The sequence below is a fragment of the Oncorhynchus keta genome, chromosome 26, assembly GCF_023373465.1.
Source record: "Oncorhynchus keta strain PuntledgeMale-10-30-2019 chromosome 26, Oket_V2, whole genome shotgun sequence".
NCBI lineage: Eukaryota > Metazoa > Chordata > Actinopteri > Salmoniformes > Salmonidae > Oncorhynchus > Oncorhynchus keta.
Genome location: NC_068446.1, coordinates 34,263,626 through 34,275,485, shown reverse-complemented (window position 1 = coordinate 34,275,485; position 11,860 = coordinate 34,263,626). Strand labels below are relative to the sequence as shown.

The following is an 11,860-nucleotide window of genomic DNA, read 5'->3' as shown; positions in this document are numbered from 1 at the left end:
TTTCAATAGAGTGGTTCCCTGGTAATGTTCTAGACTGGAGTGCTGTTGCCCATATCTCTTTCTTTTCAAAAGTCACATATGCAGATCACTCCTATAGTTAAAGATGCGTTATAAAGGTTTTCATTCATTCATTTCAGAAAGTAGTTTTGAAAGTATTGCTCAAAAGTCCAAACGGGCTACTGAAAATCGTGCACAATTGTGTGCAACTTCACCCATTTTGTATGATCCTCCAAATTAAAAAAATAATAATAATCTTAAAATCCCATTCAATCTCTTTAATACCCGTCTCCGATTTTGTTAGTCTAATTTGTGCAGCATATACAGTAACATGTTTCTAGAGGTTTTGAAATCAATGCTTTCTGTCATGTTGTACCACGTTATCTGGAACATTATTCAGGTATTATTGGATAAAGAAAACTTCATGTTAAGTAAAATCATGAGATTTGTTTTATAGATTTTATTCATTCAACAGTTCAGGCTAATATGAAAACAATTGGGCTCAGCAATGTTTTCTGCAAGCTTTTTGAGGTCTTTGTCATTATCACTGAAATTAAGGTGAGTTACTTCATTATTTTGCATTTTTCCCTTTTGTATTACAAAGTAAAAGCAAGTATATTATTTCATTGTTCACTCTTACAATTGAAACAAATTGACTAAGCAATTTTATGTTTTCAAAACTGTAGTTAAATGTTTCCTGTCTACAATTTGCATTTACTGTAATGTATTACTTTCCTACTCTCAACAGATAAATTCTCACTTAAACATCAGATGGAATCTTATTGATGCTTCAGTGGTAAGTGTTTTTACAGTGCATTTGGAAAGTATTCAGACCCCTTGACTTTTTCCATATTTTGTTATGTTACAGCCTTATTCTAAAATGGATTATAATATATTTTTTCCCTTATCAATCTACACACAATTCCCCATAATGACAAAACGAAAACAGATTTTTTTGTGTGCAAATCTACCAAATAAAAAACCCAGAAATACCTTATTTACATAAGTATTCAAACCCTTAGTTATGTGATTCAAAATCTATCTTGTTTCCTTTGATTGGACATGATTTGGAAAGGCACACTCCTGTCTATATAAGGTCCCACAGTTGACAGTCAATGTCAGAGCAAAAACCAAGCCATGAGATTGACCATAGAGCTCGAGACAGGATTGTGTCAAGTCAAAGATCTGGGGAAGGGTACCAAAAAATGTTTGCACCATTGAAGGTCCCGAAGAACACAGTCGCCTCCATCATTCTTAAATGGAAGAAGTTTGAATCCACCAAGACTCTTCCTAGAGCTGGCAGCGCGGACAAACTAAGCAATCGGGGGGGGGACCTTGGTCAGGGAGGTGACCAAGAACCTGATGGTCACTCTGACAGACTCCAGAATTCCTCTGTTGAGATGGGAGAACCTTCTAGAAGGACAACCATCTCTGCAGCACTCCACCATCAGGCCTTTATGCTAGAGTGGCCAGACGGGAGCCACTCTTCAGTAAGAGGCACATGACAGCCCAATTGGAGGTTGCCAAACGGCTCCTAAAGGACTCTCAGACCATGAGAAACAAGATTCTCTGGTCTGATGAAACAGAGATTGAACTCTTTGGCCTGAATGCCAAGCGTCACGTCTGGACGAAACCTAGCACTATCCCTACAGTGAAGCATGGTGGTGGCAGCATCATGCTGTGGGGATGTTTTTCAGTGGCAGGGACTGGGAGACTAGTCAGGATCGAGGGAAAGATGAGCAAAGTAGAGAGAGATCATTGATGAAAACCTGCTTCAGAGCGCTCGGGACCTCAGATTGGGGTGAAGGTTCACCTTCCAACAAGAAAACGACTCTAAGCACACAGCCAAAATAACGCAGGATTGGCTTCGGGACAAGTCTCTGAATGTCCTTGAGTGACCCAGCCGGAGCCCAGACTTTGGTTTAAAATATACTCAAGTATCAAAAGTAAACATTTCTGGAAAGACCTGAAAATAGCTGGTCAGCAACCCATCCAAACTGACAGAGCTTGAGAGGATCTGCAGAGAAGAATGGGAGAAACTCCCCAAATACAGATGCCAAGCTTGTACCGTCATACCCAAGAAGACTCAAGGCTGTAATTGCTGCCAAATGTGCTTCAACAAAGTACTGAGTAAAGGGTCTGAATATTTATGTAAATAAGATATTTCTAATTATTTTTTGCAAACATTTGCAAACATTTGAAAAAAAAACTGTGTTTTCGCTTTGTCATTATAGGGTAATGGGTGTAGATGGATGAGGGGAAAAAACAATTTAGAACAATTTTAGAATAAGGCTATAAGGTAACAATGTGGGAAAAGTCAAGGGCTCTGAATACTTTCCGAATGTACTGTATATTGAGGATTTGTATTTATTCTTCTAGTAGCACAGTTTACATGAATATTATATTCTGACTAATGTAACAAGTTATTTTAAGACACAGTGGCCGTGAAAGGGGGTGTTGGGATATGCAAAAAAAACAGCAGCGGGATATGAGAATGAGAAACCCAGCAGCATTGTAGTTCTTGACACAAACCGGTCTGCCTGGCACCTACTAACATACCTCTTTCTAAGGCACTTAAATATTTTGTCTTGCCGATTCACCCTCTTAATGGCACACATACACAAGCCACGTCTCAATTGTCTCAAGGCTTAAAAATCTTTATTTAACCTGTCTCCTCCCCTTCATCTACACTGATTGAAGTGGATTTAACAAGTGACATCAATAAGGGATCATAGCTTTCACCTTGATTCACCTGGTCAGTCTGTGTCATGGAAATAGCAAGTGTCCTAAATGTTTTGTACACTATAAGACAAATATAAGCACTCACCAAATTATTCTTATTATATAGAAAGAATTTTGTCCAGATGTCTCCCCAGGTAATAAAGGAAGTTGCAGAGGATCTAGCTAGTTTCAGTTTAGTTTCAAGTTTTATTAGTCGTATGTAAAGAACATGTAGTATACAAAGTCCAACAAAATGCTTACTTGCAGGTTCCTTCTCAACATTGCAAAACGATAAGAAATAATAAAAGATAAGAACATAAAGTAAATGGCATTTGAGCATACATATATTACATGAAGGCACATTTTATAGTCCAATATGTACACGTGTATCAGGGAGGATTGGGGGGGGGGCAATCACTGGTGGTCACACACTTAGTAAACACCTATTGGGTTATGTACCTTAAGTGTGGTCCCCAGTCCTGGAAAGAAAAGTGACTGGAGACCAATATCTCCTCCATCCTGTCTGGGCAAATTCCAGGAAAGGTTCATTGTGAAGAGCTTCTACCTACAGTAGTTGCTCTTCAGGAATGCAAAAGCCAGTATGCATACTTGGCTAAACACAGCACAACAAATGAGCTGGTCAGAGTCACACACACCTGGCTTACAGAGACAGACTTAAAGCAAACCACGGTCGTTCAGGTTCTGGTGGCGGACATGTCACAAGCTTTTGATCGTGTCGACCATGCTAAACTCCTCCAGCATCTGGCCAGTCTGGGTCTGTGTCCAAGGCTACATCTGGGGTCCCACATGGTGGGGTTGTCTCGTCTTACCTCTTTCTGCTCCACATGTGCACTCGGAGAGTCATCTTTGATTTGAACATTTGGTTTTGTTTACAAATGTAATGATTTAATGATTTTATAATTACTAGCATTTCCAATTTGATTGTTTTAGTTTGAAATCGTTTTAATATGGAATGTGAATATGTCTTGGGTCGTCACATACATCACAGATAATTACCTCTGTCCTTCAAGACCACATCCTCAGTCACTGGCAGATGCTTACAAATATTGTAAAGTACATGTAGCATGTTTCATCATTTTGTCCAATCATTATTTTTTATTATTATTTATTATTATTATTATTTTTCATTATTATTCTGTATGTTGGGGATGAAGCTCCTTCAAATCGTCGTCCTTGGCTGTTTCAGTGGTGTACGGTTTGGAGGCATATGAGAAAGTGTTAGGTTATAATTGACATGCTGATGACAACTGACAGTATCAGAAGAGAATCCCAAGAAGACAGCTGGCTCCTTCCTTAGACACAATTTTAGAAATTAGCTCCTTTCCCTGAACACAGCAAGGAAATAACTATCCTAACCCTCTTGCGTGAAACTAGCGTCAGTGCGCTGCTAACAGTGCTGTCCCTGTCCCCTTTCTGGGCTTGAACTACTGGTCCTCTGGTCACAAACACACGTGACCGCCAAAACCAGTTGTGCTGTAGAAAATGATTTTTTGATAGCACCATTGGCGACATTTCAAGCTAGCTGTGGAGTGATTTTACGGCACATTCTTAACTGTTACATGAGGAAGCACAATGTTACCTCTCATTCATCGAAGTCAATTCTGTTTGGTAAAGTATTGCTATTGGTATTCAAATGCTATTCAAATGAAAAAAAAAGTTGACAAGAGTGCTTAAATATTTGCAAGTTAGGGTTAGGGTTAGTGTTGAGTTTATTACATTGTTGTATTGTCGTTTCTTTCCAAAGGGGTCTGAAGCAAACAAGAGGCCAAGATGTCTGAGTAAGTTCCAATATGTTCTTATGATATCAGTGACTATATTTGTCTGCCCTGTGTGAATAATATTAACTTCACTACTATATTGGTGTTCATCAATGGAACAGCCTCCCATTAGGGGCAAGTGGGATAAGATGGACTATTTTATATATGCTCAATGTGGGAAAATAAATATAACATTCACTCTATGCTGTATACTTCATGATCTTAGACATCCATGTATACAGTATCAATAAATTGCTTTTTTTTAAATTAATGGTTGGAAACTCATCTTTACCTCTCCAGTGCCCCATGTCCCATTTAAAAAAAATCAGAAATGTAAACATTTCTAGGAAATTCTCACATAATTTGATCAACTCTTTTAGGAAAATAATGGCATTGAGTCACAAGCATCATCTGAAGGTAATTTTTCACAAGTAAAATTGAATTCAATTTTTTGTAATTAAACTTTATCTTGAGCACAATATGTTATAATGTTACATTATAATGAAAGTCTTTGTGTGTTGTGATGTGTATTCCACTGTTAACCTTCATCCAGTTGTGTCACTATTCCTGCTTCTCTCTCCTTCTCCAGAGCTTGATGCTCCAGATTGCTAAGGGCTTGCTAGATGCAGAGGCCATAGAGGCAGTGGAAGATACTTTTTTCTACATGGATGAGAACTGCGCTGCATTTGACATGCCTGGGTCATTGGCAGAACTGCAGGTACAGTATCTAATGCTTAAACTACATTTTCAATTGACACTGTTAGGAAATTCACTTTCGTTGCGCCACAGTGCAGGTGGGTTGTTTTTATTACATTCAGTTCTTAATTTCAATCTTTAGTTGTTCAAGGTTCCTTTTGTTAATAACCTCCTGCAGGAACTGTGCAAGACAATTCATCACCAGATTGATAAAGTGGATGAGGAGAGATACGACCTGGCAGGCAAAGGAGGCAAGTGTGACAAAGAGGTACAGAAACCAAAGTTAATCTGTCAAATGAAAGCCTATTGTAGCCATTTGAGGTTGATTATGTTTGTTGATTTTCTCTCTTGTTAAGAGTGCAGATCTAGTCTTTTTCCTGACTTCCTCTCTTCACAGATTGAGGATTTGAGGATTAAAGTGATTGAGTTCCAAGGCTTGTCTGCTGACTCCATGCTCCAGGCACTGCTGGGCTCCAAGCATAAGGGGTCTATGGATTTCAGAGCCAACCTGAAAGAAGTGAAGAAGGAAGTCAAAGAGGAGTTGGGTATTTGTGTGGAAATCTACAAAGCAGAGAATTGGTATAATACTATGGAAGGATATCAGTGAATACCCATGGGAAGATGTTTTGAGTTGGGGGGGGGGGGTTACCTTTATAATAAAGCGTTGCCTGTCTCTATCATCGAATTTGCGTATAGTGGTGCAGAAGACAGAAGCAGAAGACATTCTATAATTTAGCAAAAAGCATTTCATGCAATTCTACATAATTTTACATGAAGGGAGACATTTTCAAAATATTTTTTAATACCAAACAAATAACCATAATGACAGGGTCCTCTGACTCTGAAATAACCATAACTACAGGGTACTCTGACCCTGAAACAACCGTAATGACAGGGTACTCTGACCCTGAAACAACCGTAATGACAGGGTACTCTGACCCTGAAAAACTGAGATCAATAGAAACAACCTAGTCTTGAATGCAACCAATAGCCAAGGCCAAGTATTCCCAAACTGGGCTACGCGAAATGTCGTCAAGGGTAGGTCAAATAAAACATTTTAAAAAATCTAAATATATATATATATTTTTTTCCCTTCACATTTTCAAAAGTCCATTTATATCTTCCAATGGGGCTATACATTTGGGTGAGTTTTTTTTCTCGCCTGAGTAGCCTAGTTTCACTGGCAAAAATTAAGCCGAAGAGCGACTGCCCCCTTACCTGGGAAAGCACTGAACAACAGACAGGGACGTTGGACCATCGAAGAGGAGCAAATATGATGAGAACTACGTTTATTTGGGGTTCACTTATATTGGGAGTAGTGCCTTTCCTCAGCCACAGTGTGTTATATGTGCAAAAGTACTATCTCACAACTTGATGAATCCTTCATTCTTGTGCAGACATTTAGAAACAAAACATGGCAATTTAAGAAATAAGCCACAGGATTTTTTTGAGCGAGAGTTAAGACGACTTTCGAGTAGTAAGGCATGTATAAAAGCAATAGTTCCATTAATAAGAACAGGCTAGAAGTGTCTTATATGATGAGCTACTGAGTGACTAGAACAGGCAAGCCCCATACTATTGTGGAGGACTTAATTATTCCTGCTGCCACGGATATGGCTGGGACAGTGCTGGGGGAAAAGGCCCCAAAAAACTATACAGACAATGACTTCATCAAACAACACTGTTTCACGACGCATCAGTGACATGGCAGGAGATGTCTTGAAACAATTACTGCTTCGCATACAAGCCAATGAATTCTGTGCGTTCCAGCCGGAGGAGTCAACAGACATGGCGGGCCTGGCACAGCTCCTGATAAATATCAGTTACGTTTATGGGGGTCATTAAGGAAGACATCCTCTTCTGGAAACCCGGACAACACAAGAGGATATTTTTAAAGTACTGGACAGCTTTGTGATATCAAATGGACTTTGGTGGTCAAGATGTGTTGGTATCTGTACTGATTGGTGCAAGAGCCATGACAGGGAGACATAGTGGTAATGTGAGTGCAAGCAGTTGCTCCTGACCCCACTTGGGTACACTGCACTTGGGTATTTTCTGCACTATGCAATGATATGGGCAGCGACCATGTAACGCTTTTGCAACATACAAAAGTGAGCTGGTTATCAAGGGGCAAAGTACTGACACGTTTCTTGAATTGAGAGACGATCTTAAAGTTTTCTTCACTGACCATAATTTTCATTTGTCTGACCGCTTGCATGGTGATGAGTTTCTCACATGACTGGCCTATCTGGGTGATGTTGTTTCTCACCTGAATGATCTGAATCTAGGATTACTGGGACTCTCCGCAACTACATTCAATGTACGGGACAAAATTCAGGCTATGATTAAGAAGTTGGAGCTCATCTCTGTCTGCATTAACAAGGACAACACACAGGTCTTTCCATCGTTGTATGATTTTTTTGTGTGCAAATTAACTCAAGCTTACGGACAAGGTCAAATGTGATATAGCGAAGCACCTGAGTGAGTTGGGTGCACAATTACTCAGGCACTTTCTCGAAACGTATGACACAAACAACTGGATTCGTTGTCCCTTTCTTGCCCTGCCTCCAGTCCACTTACTGATATCTGAAGAAGAGGGTCTCATCGAAATTGCAACAAGCGGTTCTGTGAAAATGTAATTTAATCAGAAGCCACTGCCAGATTTTGGATTGGGCTGCGCTCAGAGTATCCTGCCTTGGCAAATCGCTCTGTTAAGACACTGATGCCCTTTGCAACCACATACCTATGTGAGAGTGGATTCTTTGCCCCCACTAGCATGAAAACTAAATATGGGCACAGACTGTGTGTGGAAAAAGACTCAGACTCTCTCCAATACAACCCAACATTGCAGAGTTATTTGCATCCTTTCAAGCACACCCTTCTCATTAACCTGTAGTGAGTTATTCACCATTTTTTTGATGAACAAATAAGGTTTTATATGTAAGATGGCTAAATAAAGAGCAAAATTATTGATTATTATTATATTGTTATTTGTTATATTGGTTTCTTCTGACCAGAGAATCTTGTTTCTCATGTTTCGAAAGTCGAGAGTGCCTTTTGGCAAACTTCAAGTGGTGTGAAAAGTGCCTTTTACTGAAGAGTGGCTTCCGTCTGGCCACTCTACCATAAAGGCCTGATTGGTGGAGTGCTGCAGAGATGGTTGTCCTTCTGGAAGGTTCTCCCATTGCCACAGAGGAACTCTAGAGCTCTGTCAGAGAGACCATCTGGATTTTGGTCACCTTCCTGACCAAGGCCCTTCTCCCCTGATTGCTCAGTTTGGCCGGGCAGCCAGCTCAACAAAGAGTGGTGGTTACGAATTTCTTCCATTTAAGAATGATGGAGGCCACTGTGTTCTTGGGGACCTTCAATGCTGCAGACATTTTTTGGTACCCTTCCCCAGATCTGTGCCTGGACACAATCCTGTCTCGGAGCTCTATGGACAATTCCTTCGACCTCATGGCTTGGTTTTTGCTCTGACATTCACTGTCAACTGATGGACCTTTTATAGACAGGTGTGCCTTTCCAAATCATGTCCAATCAATTGAATTTACCACAGGTGGACTCCAATAAAGTTGTTGCAACATCTCAAGGATGATCAATGGAAACAGGATGCACCTGAGCCCAATTTTGGTCTGGCAAAGGGTCTAAATAATTATGTAAATAAGCTATTTTTATTTTTATACATTTAAAAATATTTTAAAAATCTGTTTTCTCTTTGTCCTTATGGGGTATTGTGTGTAGATTGCTGAGAATTTTATTTTGTTTAATCTATTTTAGAATAAGGCTGTAATGTAACAAAATGTGGAAGAAGTCAAAGGGTCTGAATACTTTCCAAAGGCACTGTACGTGTGCTCAGCGGTGATGGCAGATGCACTCTTGCCAATAACCTATCCCTCAAAGATACTTTGTAAAACAATGCTGTTCGCTCAATATTGGGAGTTGATCAAATATCAGTAGTGGAAAAAGTACCCAATTGTCAAACTTGAGTAAAAGTAAAGATACCTTAATAGAAAATGACTCAAGTAAAAGTGAAAGTCACCCAGTAAAATTCTACTTGAGTAAAAGTCTCGAAGTATTTGGTTTAAAATATACTCAAGTATCAAAAGTAAAAATCTAAGTATGAATAATTAAAAGTTCCTCTTATATTTACAAAATAAACAGCAAAATGTTCTTGTTTTTTTTTTTAAATTTATGGATATCCTGGGGCACACTCCAACACTCAGACATATTTTACAAATGAAGCATTTGTGTTTAGTGAGTCCGACAGATCAGAAGCAGTAGGGATAACCAGGGATGTTCTCTTAATGAGTGTGTGAATTGAAACATTTTCTGTCCTGCTAAGCATTCCAAATGTAACGAGTACTTTTGGGTGTCAGCAAAAATGTATGGAGTAAAAAGTACATTCTTTTCTTCAGGAATGTAGTGAAGTAAAAGTTGTCAAAAATATAGATAGTAGAGTAATGTACAGAAACCCCCAAAAACTACTGAGGTAGTTATTTAAAGTATTTTTAGGGGTTTTAGGCTGGGTTTCTGTACAGCACTTTGAGATATCAGCTGATGTATGAAGGGCTTTATAAATAAATTCGAGTTGACACTTCACGAGGCTATGTATCAGTGCCTACATACAGTCGTGGCCAAAAGTTTTGAGAATGACACCAATATTAATTTCCACAACGTTTGCTGCTTCAGTGTCTTTAGATATTTTTGTGGGATGTTACTATGAAATACCGAAGTACAATTACAAGCATTTCATAAGTGTTAAAGGCTTTTATTGACAATTACATGAAGTTGATGCAAAGAGTCAATATTTGCAGTGTTGACCTTTCTTCTTCAAGACCTCTGCAATCCGCCCTGGCATGCTGTCAATTAACTTCTGGCAACATCCTGACTGATGGCAGCCCATTCTTGCATAATCAATGCTTAGAGTTTGTCAGAATTAGTTTTTTGTTTGTTTGTCCACCTGCCTCGAGGATTGACCACAAGTTCTCAATGGGATTAAGGTCCGGGGAGTTTCCTGGCCATGGACCCTAAATATCGATGTTTTGTTCCCTGAGTCACTTAGTTATCACTTTTGCCTTACGGCAAGGTGCTCCATCATTCTGGAAAAGGCATTGTTCGTCACCAGACTGTTCCTGGATGGTTGTGAGAAGTTGCTCTCGGAGGATGTGTTGGTACCGTTCTTTACTCATGGCTGTGTTCTTAGGCAAAATTGTTTAGTGAGCCCACTCCCTTGGCTGAGAAGCAACCCCACACATGAATGGTCTCAGGATGCTGTTGGCATGACACAGGACTGATGGTAGTGCTCACCTTGTCTTCTCCGGACAAGCTTTTTTTTCGGATGCCTCAAACAATCGGAAATTGGGATTCATCAGAGAAAATGACTTTACCCCAGTCCTCAGCAGTCCAATCCCTGTACCTTTTGCAGAATATCAGTTGTTTTTCCTGGAGAGAAGGGGCTTCTTTGCTGCCCTTCTAGACACCAGGCCATCCTCCAAACGTCTTCGCCTCACTGCGTGCAGATGCACTCACATCTGCCTGCTGCCATTCCTGAGCAAGCTCTGTACTAGTGGTGGCCCGATCCCGCAGCTGAATCAACTTTAGGAGACGGTCCTGGCGCTTTCTGTACATTCTTGGGCACCCTGAAGCCTTCTTCGCAACAATTGAACCGCTCTCCTTGAAGTTCTTGATGATCCGATAAATGTTTGATTTAGGTGCGATCATACTGGCAGCAATATCCTTGCCTGTGAAGCCCTTTTTGTGCAATGTAATGATGACGGCACTTGTTTCCTTGCAGATAACCATGGTTGACAGAGGAAGAACAATGATTCCAAACACCAGCCTCATTTTTAAGCTTCCAGTCTGTTATTCGAACTCAATCAGCACTCACACCTGTGTTAACTAGAGAATCACTGGCATGATGTCAGCTGGTCCTTTTGTTGCAGTGCTGAAATGCAGTGGAAATATTTTTGGGGGTTTCAGTTCATTTGCATGGCAAAGAGGGACTTTGAAATTAATTGCAATTCATCTGATCACTCTTCATAACATTCTGGAGTATATCCATATTGACTAATATCACTATGAATGTACTTTCTTTCCTTTTTACAAAACCCTTAAAGCTCAAATTTTAAATAACCTAAACAAATAGCTTAGATTCTCTCTTGACCTGATCTCTCTGCTATAACACCCACTCTACCCTTACAGGAATAAGATGCAGTTGGTGACTGGCGTAAGAACATTGATGACAAGGCAGGCATGGACGGCAGAAAGAAGATGTTTGAGGCCGCATAATATCTGTGGCACGACTCAGTCCCATTTCACTTGCCTTTCTCTATGTCCTAATAATAAGTCAGTTGTTGTCAGCCATGGCTGCATTTTGTATTTAGATGTTAGATATATAATGTAGTTTTGTGGTTAAGTCAGATATGGATTTGTATGACCATGTTGTAGACTGAGATCATTTTCCTTTTCACAGCAACTTGAACATATTTTGAAGAACACTTGCTGTATGAAGAAATGTACTTAAGTATATATGACTGAATATTAAATAAATATTTGAACCTTTACAAATGGAATAGCATTTTTATTTTGCTTGCATGTCTTTTAGGGTTTTGTGATGAATAAAAAGAGAACACGACTTATGCAGTTGCCTACTTGATTTGGGTATGAGT

At 39.7% G+C, this 11,860-nt stretch overlaps 1 protein-coding gene across 3 annotated transcripts; it reads left to right on the top strand.

Annotated features, from left to right (window-relative positions):
- Window positions 1–70: 70 nt before the first annotated feature.
- LOC118359290 (troponin I, fast skeletal muscle-like) lies at window positions 71–11,764 on the top strand. 3 transcript variants are annotated; one of them, XM_035737759.2, is made up of 7 exons: window positions 71–793; window positions 4,484–4,517; window positions 4,877–4,913; window positions 5,086–5,214; window positions 5,371–5,460; window positions 5,590–5,732; window positions 11,394–11,764. In XM_035737759.2, the coding sequence occupies exons 2-7, from the start codon at window positions 4,510–4,512 to the stop codon at window positions 11,593–11,595; spliced, it is 609 nt and encodes a 202-aa protein (XP_035593652.1). In that variant the 5' UTR covers window positions 71–793; window positions 4,484–4,509; the 3' UTR covers window positions 11,596–11,764. The 3 variants fall into 3 exon arrangements, with proteins under 3 accessions (XP_035593652.1, XP_035593654.1, XP_035593653.1); XM_035737761.2 differs by lacking the exon at window positions 4,877–4,913; XM_035737760.2 differs by lacking the exons at window positions 71–793; window positions 4,877–4,913 and having other exon boundaries at window positions 3,144–4,517.
- Window positions 11,765–11,860: the final 96 nt, after the last annotated feature.